Raw genomic sequence first — 19894 nt, 5'->3', positions numbered from 1 at the left:
TAATTATGGTTTTGTGTCATTTAGATTGTATGTTTATATGGTTACTATCAATGTAATCTCAAATCATGTTTTTGTGCCATGTTATAGAATATTCTGCTAGTGTTCATTCTAGGTTACTCATATAGATTCGTTTGTTACCTATAGAGGTCAACTATAGGGTGAAAGGGGCCGTATTCCTTGAGTTGGGATTTGGATCCCTCAGTTTTTGCAGAATGTGTAGACGTTGTCATATTCCTTGAGTTGGGATTTGGATCCCTCAGTTTCGGATTGACATTCAATCCATAGACACAACGATAATTCATATTATTCATAAATGAAGATGGTATCGACAAGATGAGTGTCAGGGCCATAAGCGGGAAGGATTGAATAATGGACATGTCAAGATTACAAGGGTCCTCCTCTAAGATGCGTTTCATGAATTGTTTCACATCTGATATCCCATGTCTTTCCGTGAATTTCAACCCTAAGCATTACATGCAATGATCAGTAGAAGAGATTTCACTAAGCATTTCATGCAATGGTCCCATGGTCAGGAGCTGAGTGGAGTATGACAGTGGCCTGATATCCAATAAGGCTATTGGAGGCTTCAAAATTTTCGAACTTTTGTTGGACACATCTGTATGATCATCAGTAGCATTATTGATTGTTGTTGTCATCAGTTCTTTGGTACAAGATTTAGATTGATACATTTGACATTTAAGGTTGATTTCTTAGTTGTTGATATTCTCTTAAACTTAACCTTCAGACTTCTTCTTCCTGGGTTGGACAGGAACTTGATGCTTTCTTCTAGAAGTCAAGCAACAACCCTAATCTTGCCTTGCAGGAGAGAGGAATAGAGAGAAGAATGCAAGAGAGGGGGGGAGATAAGAATTCCAGAATCATATAAATTGTACTAATTACATTAACAACAATTATAATCATGTGTGAAAGAATTCATGGAAAGAAATGGGATATCAGATGTGGAAGAGCTCATGCACCATATATATCCTCCTCCCTGACCACCATGAACTTAGGGGCATCTATTTATCTATCTAGGGGAGAGATAAGAATGAGATAAAGCATTTGTATGGGGCCAATAATCATTTCAATTCTATAACCAAATATTTTTGCCACTTACATTCTAAAGCCCTACCTGCATTTATATTAGGGGGATTAAGATGTGGTGCTACATTCAAAAATAATATATGGTAGCATTATGAATCACTTGATGATGTGGCTCTACATAAAAAATGTATAAGTCTCGTATTCTTATTAATGTCACTTACTTTTCAATGCCCCATTTTTTTATCTGACATAATTGTTGCCCAAACTTTTCAATCCACACCTGTATATTTTAAAGATTAATGTTTCATAAAGCCAACCAAGCATCCATTTTCCTAATGTTAAGAATTCCTAAAAGTGGAAAAAGTGCCAAAGAACTGAAGGAATTTAATTAATGATCAAACACGTGTATGTATAGGGTTAAAGTACTCCCCTATGAATGGGAGGTTGATTTGCACATTTCTATAATCAATTATTTTTGGCACCTAGATTCCTACATGGGTGCTATTGGGAAGATGAATGTCGAATTCCGGAGGCTTCAAAATCATCCAACTTTCATGTCTTAAATTTACGGTATGTCTGCTTTATATTGTCGTTCTGAAGTCTCCAATATTTCAACTTTCATCTTCCTAAATTATGATCTGTGTGTGCCATTTAGATTTTGTTATGAGTTCCCATTCCTAGATTACATACTGACAACAACATAATCACAAATCATGATTTTGTGGCATATAGTGTTTATTGATGATTTTTTATTCCTCGGATGTGACATATTTCTTGTAGGTCAATAATGCAGTGGTATGTTATTTTCAACTGTCCACCCATTTGATTTAGAAAGCAATTAATCACAATTGTTTTGGCCTAAATTTCGTAATATGGAATTGTGAGTTAGAACAAACTCTCATTGATTGATTGATGACGAATAAGTATGCTTTTCATGGATTATATTTTAAGATATTAAATTATGGGCGGATTTTAAAATCATACGGTGAGGAATTCTGCATTCAATCATGAACTACCCCTCAACGTTTCAATTTATTGTTTTGTACTTATTTCCTCTCAAAACAATTTACATGCATGTAAATGATTTGAGTAAATTCGTCCCCATTTTCCTCAAATTGTTCACGCTAATTTGAGATCAAATTCTAATCCTATTTATTTCGTATACATTGTGAAAAGTTATGTGATCGCTATTTGTGTTTTTCAAATGTATTTACGATAATTAATCCAACTGTTACAGTGAGCGACACAATAAAATACAAGAACTTCGCCTCAACATAAGGAAAACTTTGTCTCTAAAATCAAGGTCAAGCTTGCCTGTAATATATATTCAAGAATGGTAGGGAGCATGTATTGAGAAAAGTCCTCCCACATCCACAAACCACATGTATTGAGAGAAGAGTTGACTTTGATCGGCATACTCAGCTCATCCAAACCCCACGAGATTTCTGAAATCGTAGAAGAATGGACTAAGAAACGGAATGGAATATTTGCTTTCGATGTATAAAATGGCATGATTATATGCTCTCTCTCCATACATACATGATTCTGGCATAATTTCTTAGATCTCACCATTTTCTCTCTTTTCTTATCTTCTGCAAGAAAAGACTAGAGCTAATACTTGACTTCTACAAGAAAGCATCAAGTTTGTGCACACCGAAGAAGACGAAGAAGAAATTTAGGAGAATATCAACTAAGAAATCAAGCTTACACTTGAAATGGATCAATTTGAATCCTCTGCTAAAGAAGAAAAATGGAGAGAAGACATGAGAATAAGGATCAATGAGGCTACTGATGATGATACACAGCTGTTTACGGAGATTTCGAAACCTCCAAAAGCATTAGTCGATGTCAAGCCAGAGTCATATCGGCCTCAGATCCTAACCATCGGACCATTGCATGAAATGCTTAGTGGGAGCTCTGTTCTTTATGATTGTAAGGCATTGTGTGTGAATAAATTCATGAGAGGAAATCAGATATCAAATGTGGAAGAGCTCATGCAACGCCTCTTCTATGACCCTTCTGATCTTCACATCCATTATTCAGGCCTTCCCAATTATAGTTCTGAGTCCCTCCAACTTTTGGTGACTGTGGATATCATCTTCATTCGTGAATTCTTGCTGTTTATTCCGACGGAATGGGATTCTATACTCGAGGAACACACCCAGTTCTGCAAAATCTGCAACAATAACATCACATTCAAGCAAGTATTGAGGGACTTGTTCTTGATGGGCAACCAAATTCCCGTGTCCTATCTAAAGAAGCTGATTGAAGAGTTTCCAAAGAAACACAAATTTGAAGGGGATGAACTCCAGAAAGGACTGTTTTATGGTGTTGCAACAAATGATCCATTCTTAAGCAGCCAGAATCTCTCTGTAGAGTTTGTCCAGAGTTTTGAAATTCCAGATTTCCGACTTTGCAACCATCTACTTGATTGCCTATATGTTTGGGTCCTCAGGGAACGATTACAAAAGTCTGGGAGGAAAGCCACCAATCCTTGGAGATTCCCACGACTACGGGATCTTTTCGAGACGAAACAAGAACCTCGAAAGAAAACCATATTTGGTGATCGCCTGCCAACAGCGTCTCAGCTCTCTAAAGCCGGCATCTGGTTCAGGGCGATTGAAGGTGCCATATCCGTCATGAACTACAACAAGAGAAAGCTTCGGCTCGATCTTCCACGGCTTGTCGTGACAGATAGAACGGAGGATGTGCTGAGGAACCTCCTTGCCCATGAACAAACCTCCAAAGCTAGCGGCGAGTTTACTAAGTATGTGGTCATCATGGACTCGCTCATCGACACACCGGAGGATGTAGCGATCTTGACGAAGGCACAAGTGATAGAGAATCACTTGGGGAGTGATGAGAAGTTGCTCAAGATGTGGAATGACATGTGCACCAACATCGACATTCGACCATGCGAGAGATGGGACGCGATGATACGCGATGTATTGGACGACTATGAAAATCCTGAGCATGCCATGTATGCAGAGTTTCGTGAAAAGTATTTTTCTCGGCCATGGCTAGCGATTTCACTGCTTGTGGGGTTTCTACTGCTCCTAATGTCAATATTGCAAACAGGCTACGGAATCGCAGCCTATTACCAATCATCGCACTAATTTAACAATTGAACCTTAACCAAACCCTTTAGGGCAAGAAAAGCAGCTTTGTTATTTCTGTTATTTCTCATTGATTGGAGATCTCATTGTACTTTAGTTCTGTTATTTTTGCATTTGGAGCTTGTGACTCTTGGAAGATGTAGTAGTCATGGTAGAAGTTAAATTTAAGTCAGAAGGAATAAGAGTCTATGGACACAAAAAAACATGGTCAAACATGGTAGTTGTAATCCCACATTGTACTTGTGATAATAAATTGGTGATTAGTGTATTACCAAGTATCTCTTTAAACAAACAATCAATTAAAACGAACTACGTTTTGTATGAATCTCATTAGACAATCATGAACGCATTGATCGCCCACTTGTAGGCATACAATGCATAGCCAAAATTTACCCAAGAGCTCAAACTTAGATGCAGCATTGAACCGTATTTGCTGAAAATGGAAGTCTTGATGTCTCCGACGTTACTCAAAATCCAAGCTGTATAATTATTCAACCAGAAGCACATTTGTGTCCAACCTTTTGTTCTCAATTGACAATGATAAAGGTCTTAAGCACAAAAGGTTAACTCTTTCCTTTTCGGTGTGAATTCAAGCATAATAAAATAACACTTTGACATTCAAGTTCAACATATAACCTTTTAAAAGATGGTCCGAATGCCATGCCTTCTCATCATCATCACAATGTCATAATGAAAGTGTGAGAGCAGAATATATCATATTGTCAAGAAGCAAGACCAGTTATAGAAAAGAAGATGTTTAAAAGAATATAGAATTTTTTCAGAACATAAGAGGTCTTCATGGGTCCCACCAAAACTAGCTAAACATGCTTGGCTTTCTTTGGAAAGAAGAAAAGAGTTTCCACGTGCAGAGATTAACCAATGATTGAGATGAACTAAAGTAGAATTTGGACTATATATATGATTAACTTCAAATAATAAATAACAATATGCTTGAAAACATGGTCGGCCATGCTACTTTTGATCCAAATTTCTGTTAAGATAAAATCCTCGAGTGATTTCATTGTATGATTGAGAAGTTTGTAACTAAACATCAGAGATAGATCTAAGCGTTACAAGTACAAGACGTTCTTGTGAACGAAACAGGCATCAATGACATGGTGCTGAAACAGGTATTCCATTACTTCTCTTGCCTTAATTGCACTAATCACTCCCTTAATTTGCATTTTAAATTGCTTCTATCTACAATTATCAAATGAGAAAGCCCCATAATCATACAATACATAACATTATTAATCTTAAGAAAATTAGTATGGCTTATTAAAATGATGTGGATGCACATATTTATATTGATGGCCTTTAGAGTTTTCCTCCACATTTTTCATCATAACTAAATTCTATCATCCTCTCCCCTGCTTCTGCTGATATATACAGGGACGAAGAAGGAAAGGAGGAGGAGGAGAAGCACAGGTCTCATGAATCACTCGTAGATCATTCAATAAGTTAGATGAATCACTGGTTTGTTAATTTGAGCATTCCCTTTTGATTTTATATGCATTGGCCATGAATTGAATGTTTTGAGCAATTTCTCCCTGGTTCTGAAACTATGCTTTGAGCTTATGCATAGTGTGAGTGAGTTAAATAAAATCTAGTAATCAATATATTGTTAGATTAACCTTTGAAAACATTGAACTCCCACATTGTATGTGTGTTAATATTTAATCAATCCCGAATGCACATGCCGAGCATGTGCTTCGTCTTTCTGGGCATAGATATGCTTGTAGTTAAGGATCTGTTTATAGAATCTGCAGTAGAGGGGTTGGACATTGAAACAATAATGTGAAGAACTGTGGCAGCTGTGGGGCCAATTACAACAGGATTCTTGATCAAGGGGACACAGGAAGAGACAAGTGCTCCAGAAAAGAGTATGATAAAAAAGAGAGGATGAAATAGGGACCGAATAGGATGATTTACTTGAACAATGGTGAATTTTGAACAATCTTACACATCAAGCAATTGTGTTCAAAGGCATAATTATTATTTTATGAATTACACGTCCTTTCTAGGCCCAATTAATTACATGGCTTGCTTGTTAGTCCCGGCTTTTGGTATCTTTAAGGTTGGTAATGGTGACCTAAGGGGATAGAATCAGGTTTCCAACACAGTAATTATGAATTATCCACAATAAGGGATACATTAAAGATAATGTAATATGCAACCTGACATAACAGTTGGATGACGCAAAAATTTATAATGTAATAGTTGTAAAAGAGGTTCTTGACCATTTGTTCATATAATACTATTACGTGGTTAGTAAAATATTAGCTATGGAGTGATGAGATTTTGAATTGGACAGCAAGGTAAAGCTCTCCAACTCAGTAGAAGGCTCTTTCAAATGAATGAAATTAAATCTTCCTTACATCCAAAAGTTATGGATGTACTTGACTGCTCTCTATTAAGTGTCAATTAGAAAAATTTATGTTACTATATGCATTCATTTACTCACATGGTTAAATCAGATTGATAACACAAACATCAGGGTTCATGACGTGAATCTGTCTGAATTTGCTCTTTAATCATTCAACAAAAATATCCCACTTATGATACATAAGTGATAAAAAAAACCAATTGGTAGCGTAATTCAAGCACACAAAATAAAGCACCACAGAGCCATCCAATTTTGTGAGTTTGCTGCACTGATTTTACCATAGACACTCTCATCATTAGTGATTAAGAAATAGATATATGCAAAGAAAGCCAGAGTTGCTGTAGTGATGTAGCAAAAATGTCAGGGAACACTAAAAGGTTATTATGATCAGAATACATTGGAAGGAGACATGTCAAAAGGGTCTCTCATGTAGACTTGTCTCCATTCACATTTGGTGAAGTTGGGTTCATGATCAGGTTCATCCATTGGCATTGTAATATTGATTTCTTCTTCTTCTGTGGAGCACTAATTAGTTGATACTTTCTTGTAGGATTTGGTCAAGCAGAGCCACTCCTCTTTTTATACATCTCTATGAATTCCTACCCTCAGATGATAAGGAAGTCTATATTCTATCTATTTGTCCAACAATGATAAGGATGAATAGAAAGAGAGATAAGAATGAGAATTTGTGATGTCTCCAGCATACATGTAGAGACAAGAATCCTGTCATTTTTTATAGGAAGCACATGCTCCATTCAATTCTAATTAAATCAATTCTTTTATGCTTCTCAAATTTAAGAGTTGAAGCCTTGGTTTATTCTAGTAGAGAGACAAGAGGGAGATAATTACAGTGGAATATAGACAAGATGGAGATAATTAATTGTAATGAGAATCTGTGGGTATCTCAAGGAGCCAGTAATCATTTCATTTTCCATAAAAGTCAAATGTTCTATTTGATATTTCTTAATTAAATCTCTTAAGAATTTAGAAAACATTAATCAAACATCGTATCTAGTCTAGCTTAAATGTTCAACGCCTCGTTTCATATATAGTGTCATATAATTAATAGCATTCTTATGATAATGTGGTGCTGCATTAAAAACAAATGTTGTACGTATTCTTACTAATGTCGCTTACTTTTCAATGCCCTATATTCTGCTCTTTGCCATTTTCTCTGACAGGAGTGTTGTCCATTAAGAACTTTTCAATTCAAACTTGTTTTTTGAAGGTTAATGTTTAAAATTAGCCAACAAGTGCCCATTTCCTAAATTAAAAGAGGAAAAAGTCCCTGAGTCAATAAGAGCAAACGTTTAAATAATTTGTTAATGTTATATTGGGTAGAAGATCAATTAATGGTTGTTAAGATCAATGGTGTCAGGAACGAGGTGTTTCATGAGCTCTTCCAGGACATTTGATTGAGTCAATTCGTACGCAAAGTTTAGTTTATTTTTTTTGTATTTAATTCCTCTCAAACAATTACAGCATGTAAATGATTGAGTCAATTCGTACCCATTTTCCACTAATTGTCCATGTTAATTGATACCATATTCTAATCTGATGTCGTATATGTTGTGAAAAATTATGTAATCACTGAAGCATTTACTATCATTAATCAACAGAGAGGGACACTAAAAGATATAACAACTTTGCCTCAAGAAAAAGGAAAACTTTGTCTCTAACTAAAATCAAGATCAATCTTGCCTGTAATATAAATTAAAGAATGGCATGGAGCATGGATTGAGAAACGTCCGCGCCCATTCACAAACCTTTCAATAAGGAGTTCACTTTGCTAGGTATACTCAGCTCATCCACAGCCACGAGATTTCTGAAATCATCGAAGAATTGACCAAAAAACGGAATAGAATATTTGCTGTCTATGACATTGTATAAAATGGCATGATTATGCTCTCTCTCCATACATATATGATTCTGGCATTCTTATCTCCCTCTCTCTCCCACACACATTTTTCTCTCTATTCTTATCTCCTCCAAGAAAAGACTAGGGCTGGTACTTCTACAAGAAAGCATCAAGTTCGTGCCCACCGAAGAAGAAGAAGTTTAAGACAATATCAACAAGGAAATCAGCCTTACACGTGAAATGAATCAATCTGAATCCTGTACTAAAGAAGACAAATGGAGAGCAAACATGATAATAAGCATCAATGAGACTGATAGTAAAGCTGATACACTTGTATACATGAAGATTTCGAAGCCTACAAAAGCATTAGTGGATGTCAAGCCAGAATCATATCGGCCGCAGACCTTGACCATCGGACCATTACATGAAATGCTTAGTGGGAGCCCTGCTCGTTATAATTGTAAGGCACTGTGCGTGAATAAATTCATTAGACGACATAAGATATCAGATGTGGTAGAGCTCATGCAACGCCTCTGCTATGACCCTTCTGATCTTCACAAACATTATTCAGGCCTTCCCGGATATAGTTCTGAGTCCCTCCAACTTTTGGTCACTGTGGATACCATCTTTATTCGTGAGTTCTTGCTGTTTCTTCTGCCTAAATGGGAGGCCATAGCCGGGGAACACGACCACTTCCACACACTCTGCTACAATGACATTACATACAACCAAGTATTGAGGGATTTGTTCGTAATGGGCAACCAAATTCCCATGTCATTTCTAAAGAAGCTGATTGAAGAGTTTCCAAAGCAACCCGAATCAGAATGGGATGAACTCCAGGAAGGATTGTTTTATGTTGTTGCGATAAACGATCCATTCCTTATCGGCCAGGGTTTCTCCACAGAGTTTGTCCAGAGATTTCAAATTCCTGATTTTTGCAACACTTGCAGTCATCTACTTGATTGCCTATATGTTTGGGTCCTCAGGGAACCATTACAAAAGTATGGGAGTCAAGCCATGGATCCATTTAGCTTCTCACGATTATGGAATCTTTGCAAGAAGAAACTAGCAGTTCCCAAGAAAACTATCTTTCGTGATTGCTTGCCAACAGCATCTCAGCTGTCGAAAGCCGGCATCTGGTTCAAGGGGATTGAAGGGGGTGGCATATCAGTGATGCATTACAACAAGAGACGCCTTCGATTTGGTCTCCCACGGCTTGTGGTGTACCATGGCACGGAGGATATTCTGCGGAACCTCATTGCCCATGAGCAAACCTCCAAAGTTGGTGGCGATTTCACTAAGTATGCGGTCGTCATGGACTCGCTCATCGACACACCGGAGGATGTAGCGATCTTGACTAAGGCGGGGGTCATAGAGAATCACTTGGGGAGTGATGAGAAGATGGTCAAGATGTGGAATGACATGTGCACCAACGTCTCGACTCAGTCATGCAAGAGATGGGACGACATGATACGCGATATACAGCACCACTATGAGAACCCTTGGCGTCCCATGTTTGTGGAGTGCCGTGAAAAGTATTTTTCTCGGCCATGGCTAATGATTTCGCTGCTTGTGGCATTTCTACTACTCCTATTCTCAGCATTGCAGACGGTCTACACAATCGTAGGCTATTACGATTCATTTGGTAATCACACACCGGGGGAACGTAATCACACCCTGGGGGAACTTAATTACACCCTAAGGGAAATTAATCACACCCTGGGGGAACTTAATCAAGCCCTAGGGAAAAACTAAAGAAGCTTTTTACTTCTCTTATTTTTCATTCCTTTGGGATTTCATTTACTTTAGATCAGTTAATTTTTCATTTGGAGCTTGTGACTCTTCGAAGTGTTAGAACATTATTAATGTAAGCAATATATATATATTAGGATATTAGAAAATACTTACCATGAATAAAGAACCATGAAGGTTCACATGTACCTGTTTTTACTTTAAGAACCATGAAGGTTCATATGTAACTGCTTTCCAAGATTGTACCTATATATTTACCATCAATAAGAATCATCATGTAGGGCGTTTTTATACATATTTACATGGTATCAGAGCCAAAACAATCCTAGATAACCATTTTCTCTCTAAGCATTCTCTACAGGTCGATCCGGAAGGTCTGCAGAAATGGTTTCGAGTGAAGGAACATCAACGACCTCAACAACAACATCAACAATGAAGTATCAAAGATGTAACTTTAATAGAAACAAATTCCAAAACAATAATAAGTATACAAAGAACATACCAATTATACATGATGGAAACAAGGTCCACAATAAAAAATCGTTCCAGAATAAAAAATCAGGTAACCTTAGTATTTCCTCTCAAATCATTTGTCGATATTGTGGTAAGGCGGGTCACATGGAAAGAGACTACAGAAAGAAGCAATACGATTACAGGAATAAGAGTAAAAGAAACTCGACACATGTTCATACAGCCTCAGTACAAAACCAACAAGAAGATAATGACCCTTTTATCCAAGAATTTGTGGCAACCAATCAGAACTTCAATGTGGAAAATTTATGGTTGTTTGATATAGGTGCAACCCATCATCTTACCCATAGCAGAAACCTTCTTCATGATTACATCCAACTTCCTACATCTTTGGAAGTTCGATTTTGTGACAATGCAATCAAGTTGGCTTTAGGAAAGGGAACAGTTCATCTGTCAATAGACAATGAGCAAACAATTAGTATATCCAATGTATACTATGTTCTTGGCTTGGCGAAGAACTTGTAGTTTGTAAGGGAAGCCACTACAAATGGTACAATAATTGAATTTCATCACAATTGTGCAATTATCAAATATACCTTACCATCAAGAAAAGTTGTAAAGATAGTGTCTCCAAAACATGGAAGACTTTACCCCCTTCAAGCTATGGACAAAACACCAATTGAAGCACACATTGCCTCAAGAAACTCTCAAGTTGATCATACTTTACTATGGCATTATCGGCTCGGAAATCGACATCCAAGAGTCATGAAGACATGTCAAATTCATAAGCTTGGAGAGGGTATGGCAACACAACCATTTACATACCTTTCACTTTGTGAAGGATGTATTTATGGGAAACAAACGAGACAGAAGTTTCCCCTCAACAAACGCTGATCTGAAAGAAAGTTGTAATTAGTACATTCGGACTTCTGTGGTCCATTCCAAAAGAAATCAATTTCCGGTAATCACTATTTCATTTCATTTCATTCATCGATGACTTTAGTAGATTTACCAGGCTTTATTTTTTAAAGAAAAAGTTTGAAGCCTTCCAAGCTTTTACCTATTATAAATCCATGGCTGAAAATTAATGTCAAAGTAAAATCAACAGCGTTAGGTCAGATAATGGTGGCAGAATTTCTGCAATGTACATGGCATCAGACATGAGTTCAATGTACTACACAAGCCACAATACAACGGAGTGGCAGAAAGAAAGAATAGAACACTACTAGATGCAAGTAGAAGCATGTTGCAAGTGGTAAGACTTGAACATCGGTTTTGGCAAGAGGCAGTAGCTACATCATGCTATTTACCAAATAGATCGCCACACAAAGTGCTAGGTCTCCACACACCATACATGGTTTGGTTTGGACATAAACCAAAATATTCAAACTTAAGAGTGTTCGGTTCGATTGCATATAGTCACATACCACACGAGAAAAGGAAGAAGTTGGATCCACATGCGAAGAAATGTATCATGGTTGGATATGGTGAGGCTGCAGGTGTGAAAGGATACAAACTATTTGATCCTAGCAATCAAAAGTTTATATTTAGTAGGTCTGTGACATTTTATGAAGATGCTCTATTCTACAACAATGAACTATCACATGGAAAAATGGAAATGCAAGACATGGAGAATCGATTGCATGTGAACAATGGAAATGACTTGAGAAAAGAAAGAAGATATATTGAAGAACCTCTAAGAATGGAGGAGAATACAACCTTGAAATGACATTAGTAGAGTGGTAACAACCAGTAGTTTCAACATCGACAACGACAGTTCCGGTGGCAACAACAAAAGTTCCTATGATAACATCAACAGTTCCAAAGGTGCTTCTGAGAAGACAAACAACAACAACAATAGGTCTCGTATTTGCCACTACAATTCCAGCGATGGATCATGCATCTGCATCGACACCCTTCTCAGCTGTAAACAATAAGGACATAACAATAAAAAATGATGGTGAACCAATATCTCATTACTCAACTAATGAAACAATTGATTCTACAACAAATCTTGAAAACTTAGGAAAATCTTGGCATTCTCCCTCTGATTCAAAATTAGGGTTCCATTTTAATATAGTTTTTACATCCCCTGAAGATGTTTCCTTAGTTTCCTCCCATTTGGAGCCAAATCTTGATCTTGAATTGCTTGGTGATGAAGATGCTTACCCTTGTCTTCCCACAAGGAGATCTAAGTTTAGAAGCTTGAAAGAAATTATGGACATCATTGAACCATTAGAAGCACTAATGGCTGATCTTTCTCCCGAAGTGGATTTTGCACAAGATGATTTAGAAATTCTTGATGATGATAATTTTTCCCTTAGTGCTAAAGAAGCCATTCATGGACCGGATAGTGTCAAGTGGAAAGAAGAAATGCAACTTGAGATTGATGCTTTGCTAAAGAATGGCACTCGGGAAATTGTTAAACCTCCAGAAAACCAAAATATCATCTCAAACAAATGGGTTTTGACCAAGAAGTTTGATTCACTAGGAGCTCTACTTCGACACAAGGCACGGCATGTTGCTTGAGGTTTTTCACAAGTTCCAGGTCTTGACTTCACAACCACTTTTGCCCCAACTCTTAAAGTAGTTCCGCTAAGGTTTATGTTTGCTATAAGTGTTGGCTTAAACCTAGAATTACACCATCTTGATGTAGAAACGGCTTTCCTTCATGGTGGCTTGAATGAGGAAATTTATATGGAGCAACGTCCCTTCTTTGTAGATCCAAAGAATCCTCATCATATGTGCAAACTCAAGAAATCCTTATACGGTCTCCAACAATCACCTAGAATGTGGCATTTGAAGCTACATACTTATCTTGAATCTATTGGATTCAAACGTCTTCAAGCAGAACCAAAGTTATGCATCCGAAAGGAAGGTAAAAATTTTATACTTCTTGGTGTATATGTTGATGACCTCCCTATTGCTTCAAATTCAATTAATGCTATGAGGAAGACCATCTCCCAACTAAAAATGAAGTTTCCAGTCAAAGACTTAGGACCAATGGAGTTTTGCCTTGGTATCAAAGTAACTAGAAATCGAATGGAATGTACTCTCACTCTTTCACAAAAGAAGTTGGTGGAAGATATATTAAAGAAATTTGACATGGCTGATTGCAAACCTAAACACCAATGACAGTACCATGCAAACTATCTTCTAATGATAGTCCACAAACTATAATGGACGAGAAAATCATGGCATCGCTTCCATATCGCCAAATTTTAGGAAGTGTCAGGTATTTGGTAAGTTGTACACAACCAAATCTATCTTTTTGTGCGGGTTTTCTATATAGGTTTATGCAAAATCCTGGAATAGCACATTGGCAAGCCCTAAAGCGGGTTCTCCGCTACCTACAACATACCAAAGACATGGTACATACCTACCGCAACTTCCAATTCCAGAATTCATCCCAATTCAACGGATGGCTTCATGCTCCCCTGCAAGGTTGGGTGGATTCTGATTGGGGAGGGGATATTGACACCTCTCGATCAACCTCTGGTATGCTCTTCACATTTGTTGGAGGTGCTATAGCATGGCGAAGTAAAAGACAAACTTCGGTGGCGCTATCAAGTACTAAAGGAGAGTATGTAGCAACAGCTCTCACACCCAAAGAAGGAATCTGGATTAAGACAATTATTGAAGAGCTTGACATTTTCAAACTCTCAGAAATGAAGATCTATTGTGACAATCAATAGTGTATAAAGTTAGCTGAAAACCCAAAGATCATAGATCAAAACAAAATTATTAGAGCTCAACATCACTTTATAAGAGAATTGGTAGTAGCTATAGAAATGATTTTACAATACACTTCAACAACCACCATGTGGGCTGATTTCTTAACGAAACCCGTCTCAAGCCAAAAGCATTGGTTGTGTTGTTCTAAAATTGGCCTTAGTTTACTAAACCCTAAGAAGAAATAAATTGCTTACCTTAAGGGGTGTTACAACATTATTAATGTAAGCAATATATATATTAGGATATTAGAAAATACTTAACATGAATAAAGAACCATGAAGGTTCACATGTAACTGTTTTTACTTCAAGAACCGTGAAGGTTCATATGTAATTGCTTTCCAAGATTGTACCTATATATTTACCATCAATAAGAATCATCATGTAGGGCGTTTTTATACATAGAAACTTTGTAATCTCACATATTTACACGAAGATGTAAATAACAGTTTATGGAAAAAAAAAACATGGTTAAAGATGGTAGTTCTAATCCCATATTCTGTACTTTCTAATTAATAATTCGAGGTGATTTATGTATTATCGAGTAATTCGTTATTACAGGCACTGGTTAAACAAGCAATCATCTCGCCCTTTTCCTATTAAAATGAACTACGTTTTGTAGGAGTCTCATTAGACAATCACGAACACATTGATCCCCCACTTGTAGGCATACAATGGATAGCCAAATTTTAGACAATGCACAGCCAAAATTTACGCAAGAGCTCAACCTAAGACAATTGGCATTGATAAGTAATATGTAGCCATTGTATTTGCTGAAAAAGGAAATCTTGATGTAGTGAGCATTACTTTCTAATCTGTATATTCAACCATAAGCACATTTGTGTCCCACCTTCTCTTTCAATCGGCAATCATCAAGGTCTGAAGTGCAAAGGTCAAATATCGCCTTATGGCTAATGACCAATGCCTGAATCATCCCCGGCCACTGACCGTGAATCAAAATATGAGTATTTGCATTGCAGACCAGCACGCTATCAATCTCTAGGTTGCATCCAACAAAATAAGTTAAAGCTCATAGATTTTGGTTACGCATTGAATGGCTTCGATTGGGCACTCTAATGGTAGCCTAATATTATTGATTGTCTAATGAGATTGATACAAGGTATACTTCATTGGGAATGGACAACACAATATAACTCGTGATAGATTTCAGACATTGTGATTCTGAAATCCATTTGGCGAGGCTCATTTCCACCTTGAAATTGTGGGTCACTACAATGTTCGGTTTAGTCTTAATTTTTTTTTTTTACTTTGGACAATTAAGGTCAAGGCCATTTATGCTCTATGTTCTACATTTTCTGTCTCTTTTACTGTCTGCAACTTGTTCTAATAGACTATACAATGGTATCATACAGTAATTTGTGTCTCATGATCCACTATCAGTTGTGGAAGATCAAACTGAACTTTTCTCTAGTTATAATTGGGGCAGGCAGCGGTTCATATGGTTCAGGGATGAGGTTAAATATTGCTTTAACTCTTCCATATATCACGATCAATACTGTATTTACTATCATTAATCAACAAAGAGCGACAAACTAAACAACAAACAACTTTGCTTCAAAAGGTCGGCCCATCATTAAAAAATCAAAAACGTTATCTCTAAAATCAACATCAAGCTCGCGTAAATGAGATTATAAATTAAAGAATGGCAGGGAACATGTGTTCAGGAATCTCCTTGGACATGCACAATCCTTTACAATAAGGAGTTGACATTGGTATGTATTCGAGCATAGAGTTGATTTTACCCATGAGATTTCTGAAATTGTAGAGGATTGGACTAAAAGATGAAATGGAATATTTGCTTTCTATGGAAAATGGCATGATAATGTTAAAAGCAATCCTAATGCTGCAAATCATTACCTTTCCCGATGGGATGAAAATGATTCGTGGGGGTCACCAAATCACGAATTATATTCATTCTATTTCCTTAGCAGGTCATAAATTCTTCTCCTGTTCGGAAATGGAAATCTTGATGTCACTTGCAGTACTCAAAATCCAATACACACATTCAACCATAAGCACATTTGTGTCCAACCTTTTTCTCAATCGAAAGTCATCAAGGTTGTAAGCACAAAGGTCAAATCTTTCCTTATGGCTCAGGAGCAAGGCCTGAGTTATCCCCTGCCGGCTGTGAATCAAATAGCAGTATTTGCATCCAACAAAATAAGTTGAAGCTTCTAGATTTTGGTTACGCATTGTATGACTACAATTGAACACTCTAATGGTAGCCTAACATTATTGATTATCTAATGAGATTGATACAAGGTATATTTCATTGGGAATGGACAACACAATAACTTAATTAAAGCTTAAATCCATATTATCCAATCCTTGCAACAAATAATTTAGAAGTAAGCCAACGATGGTTGAGAGAGGGAGGAGTAAGCATACAAGCCAAGGTCAAAACAACCGAAGTCTTATTGAGTGTTATGAAAAACCGATGGTTGTTTTTATGACCATGTTTGAAGCAATTGTTGAGAGACAAAGAGTGTAGACGGTTTATGGTCCATGACCAGCCCAAATTTGATCTATGGGTCCAAATCAATATGTATCATCTTGTATGTATTCCTTCCTAAGAAGAGGGGTTAGAGAGAGAGAGAGAGACAGGAAAGGCTTAATCCACTTCTGCAGATGAAATGAAGAGAATGTAACTTAGAATGGATCCTAACATTGCATATAAAAAAACATCCCAAGTTGGGAAAAAATGTATTAGTGTCTTGCACAAACCCAAACCATGGGAGAGGACAAGATGATTTGCTTATTTTAACCAGTGCTTGTAACCAGATACTCAATAATACAGTAATCACCAATTATTTATCGTAAGTACAATGTCGGATTACAAATAGCATATTCGACCATGTTTTTATGAGTCCCTAAGACTCTTCCAATATTTTCCTCGTCACTTATTTACCTTCTACTACTAATACATCTTCCAAGAGTTTCCAAATGCAGAAATAACAGAAATAAAGTACAATGAAATCCCAAATGGATGAACAAACCTCCACGCTCCATTGTTTCTGAGCCTCTTTATTTTAGTCCTAGGGTTTTTGTGAAGGTTTGATTAAGGTTCAGTAGGGCTTAAATTGGTAATAGACTGCGACTGTATAGCCTGTCTGCAATAATGAGAATAGGAGCAGTGTAAAAACATTGAGAGTAATGAGAGTAGAAAAATGCTGCAAGGAGCGAAATTGTTAGCCATGGCCGAGGAAACTCCACATACACGGGATGTGAGGGGCTTCGATACTGCTACATTACATCGACTGGAATTTCGTCCCATCTTCTGCATGATCGAATCGAGACAGTGGTGCACATGTCATTCCACATATTGATCAACTTCTCATCATTCCCTAAGTGATTCTCTATGACTCCCGCCTTAGTCAAGATCGCTACATCCTCTGGTGTGTCGATGAGTGAGCCCATGGTGACCACATAGTTAGTAAGTTTACCTCCATCTGTGGAAGTTTGTTCATGCGCAAGGAGGTTCCTCAGCACATCCTCCGTGTCATTGTACACGACAAGCCGTGGAAGATCGAACCGAAGGTTCCTCTGGTTGTAATGCATCACCGATATGCCACCTACAATGCCCTTGAACCAGATGCCGGCTTTAGAGAGCTGAGACGCTGATGGCAGGCGCACACGAAATTTTGTTTTCTTGGCATCTGCTTGTTTCGGCCAGAAAATATTCCATGGTCTTGGAAATCTACATGGAAGGATGGTTTGTGGTTCTCCGAGGACCCAAACATATAGGCAATCAAGTAGATGTTTGCAATTGAGAAATCTATGAGTAAATCTATGAGTTACATAAGTCGGGATAGACTCTCTAGGGAAACTCTGGCTGATAAAGAATGGGTCATTCATTTCAATAACATAAAACAATCCAGGAAGGAATCCATCCTCTGAGAACCTTTCAGTCAGCTTAACTAGAAATGACATGGGAATTTGGTTGCCCATCAAGAACATATCTCTAAATACTTGCTTGGTTGTGATGCCATTTTTGAAGAGTGTGTTGTAGAAGTAGTCGTATTCCTTTAGTACGGATGGCGTGTCATTGAACAGATACACAAACTGCAATAATTCACAAATGAAGATGGTATCGACAGTGACCAAAAGTTGGAGGGACTGAGAACTATAATTGGGAAGGCCTGAATAATGATTTTGAAGATCAGAAGGGTCATAGAAGAAGCGTCGCATCAGCCGTTCCAAATCTGATATCCGATGTCTTTTCCTGAACCTATTAACACACGTTGCCTTACAATAATAAAGAGCAGGGCTCCCATCAAGCATTTCATACAATGGCCCGATGGTCAGGATCTGAGGGGAATATGACTCTGGCTTTACATCCAATAATGCTTGGGAAGGCCTCGAAATCATCGGACTTTCATTGGACACATCTGCACCAGCATCGTCATTCTTATTGATAATTATTGTCATCCGTCTTCTCCATTTCTCTTCTTCAGGAAAAGTTTCAAATGGATCCATTTGACGTGTAGGCTTGATTGCCTTGTTGATATTCTCTTAAACTTCTTGTCTGGGCACAAACCTGATGCTTTCTTGATTTCCTACTCTTTTCTTGCAGGAGATAAGAATAGAGAGAAAAAATGAGACAGAGATAGAGACAGAGATAGATGAAGATAAGAATACCAGAATCATATGTATGGAGAGAAACCACAATCGCGCAGATATAAAAAAGTCAACTCCTTATTGTAAAGGTTCTATGCCAATCTTTAATTCACACATCTTTAATTAAACGCATTGACAATGTTATGAAGCACTCATAGTCATCATCATGATTCATGATTATTGGAGAATGTAACCCATACAAATTCTATTAAAATTTCTTAGACTAAAGTAGGGGAATTGAATCTTTTGATTTTACTCCTTGTTAAATTGGCTTCTAAAGAATAGATCAAACTGGAGGACAATTGTAGCCACGAACAACTCGAATGAACCCTCGACTACCTTTGGAAACTTATGAATTTTTGTTTGTACATTCGCAAAGTGCTTAGGAGTTGTAAGAAACTCTACTTGGATGGATAGTTATGTTAAGCTTACCTGCTTACACCACAAAATGATAAAATATTACTTATGAGGGTAGAGACAAAATAAGAGGTACACAAGAACAATAAGAAAAAGACAAAACAATAGTTGCAAAGAAGTAATGGCTACTCGTCACTTCTAAAGTTCTATGTATACGTACACACACACACACACACATATATCAATATGTATGAAGTATTGTTTAGTTTTGTGTGTGTTACTACATTTGAGTTGTTCCTATAGATTCTTATATTGTAATACACCTGTCTTAATATAATATATACCTTGTTCTACATTGTTCCCAAAACTCTCTCTCACTCTCCCTCTCTCTTGTCAATCCATTCCATTATGTTCTAACTTTTCTTACATGGTATCAAAGCGAGGTTCCACGATCTGAATCTCATACTTCTCTATAACCAACAAAACTCTCCACAGATTATTTCAGATAAACAAACCTTAGTACTATCACTATGCCAAACT

At 37.3% G+C, this 19894-nt stretch overlaps 3 protein-coding genes across 3 annotated transcripts; 2 read left to right on the top strand and 1 right to left on the bottom strand.

The window, feature by feature from the left end:
* The first annotated feature begins 2718 nt into the window (after positions 1-2718).
* LOC147865858 (putative UPF0481 protein At3g02645) lies at positions 2719-4431 on the top strand. Its single transcript, XM_087316202.1, has one exon. The coding sequence runs from the start codon at positions 2760-2762 to the stop codon at positions 4158-4160; it is 1401 nt and encodes a 466-aa protein (XP_087172328.1). The 5' UTR covers positions 2719-2759; the 3' UTR covers positions 4161-4431.
* A 4213-nt stretch (positions 4432-8644) lies between these two features.
* LOC147865857 (putative UPF0481 protein At3g02645) lies at positions 8645-10159 on the top strand. The gene has a single exon (XM_087317556.1). The coding sequence runs from the start codon at positions 8645-8647 to the stop codon at positions 10157-10159; it is 1515 nt and encodes a 504-aa protein (XP_087173682.1).
* A 7464-nt stretch (positions 10160-17623) lies between these two features.
* On the bottom strand, positions 17624-18856 carry LOC147865856 (putative UPF0481 protein At3g02645). Its single transcript, XM_087317555.1, has one exon. It carries the CDS (start codon positions 18854-18856, stop codon positions 17624-17626), a length of 1233 nt encoding a protein of 410 aa, XP_087173681.1.
* Between the last annotated feature and the right edge of the window lie 1038 nt (positions 18857-19894).

This window comes from Azolla caroliniana, unplaced genomic scaffold, assembly GCF_043228905.1.
Source record: "Azolla caroliniana isolate FFs.n. ecotype wild unplaced genomic scaffold, voAzoCaro1.0.p SCAF_3, whole genome shotgun sequence".
NCBI lineage: Eukaryota > Viridiplantae > Streptophyta > Polypodiopsida > Salviniales > Salviniaceae > Azolla > Azolla caroliniana.
This window is presented reverse-complemented; position numbering and strand designations above follow the sequence as displayed.

Excerpts from the sequence above, each read along its gene's own strand:
- LOC147865858 (XM_087316202.1), top strand. The coding sequence starts at position 2,760 with ATGGATCAATTTGAATCCTCTGCTAAAGAAGAAAAATGGAGAGAAGAC.
- LOC147865857 (XM_087317556.1), top strand. The coding sequence starts at position 8,645 with ATGAATCAATCTGAATCCTGTACTAAAGAAGACAAATGGAGAGCAAAC.
- LOC147865856 (XM_087317555.1), bottom strand. The coding sequence starts at position 18,856 with ATGGATCCATTTGAAACTTTTCCTGAAGAAGAGAAATGGAGAAGACGG.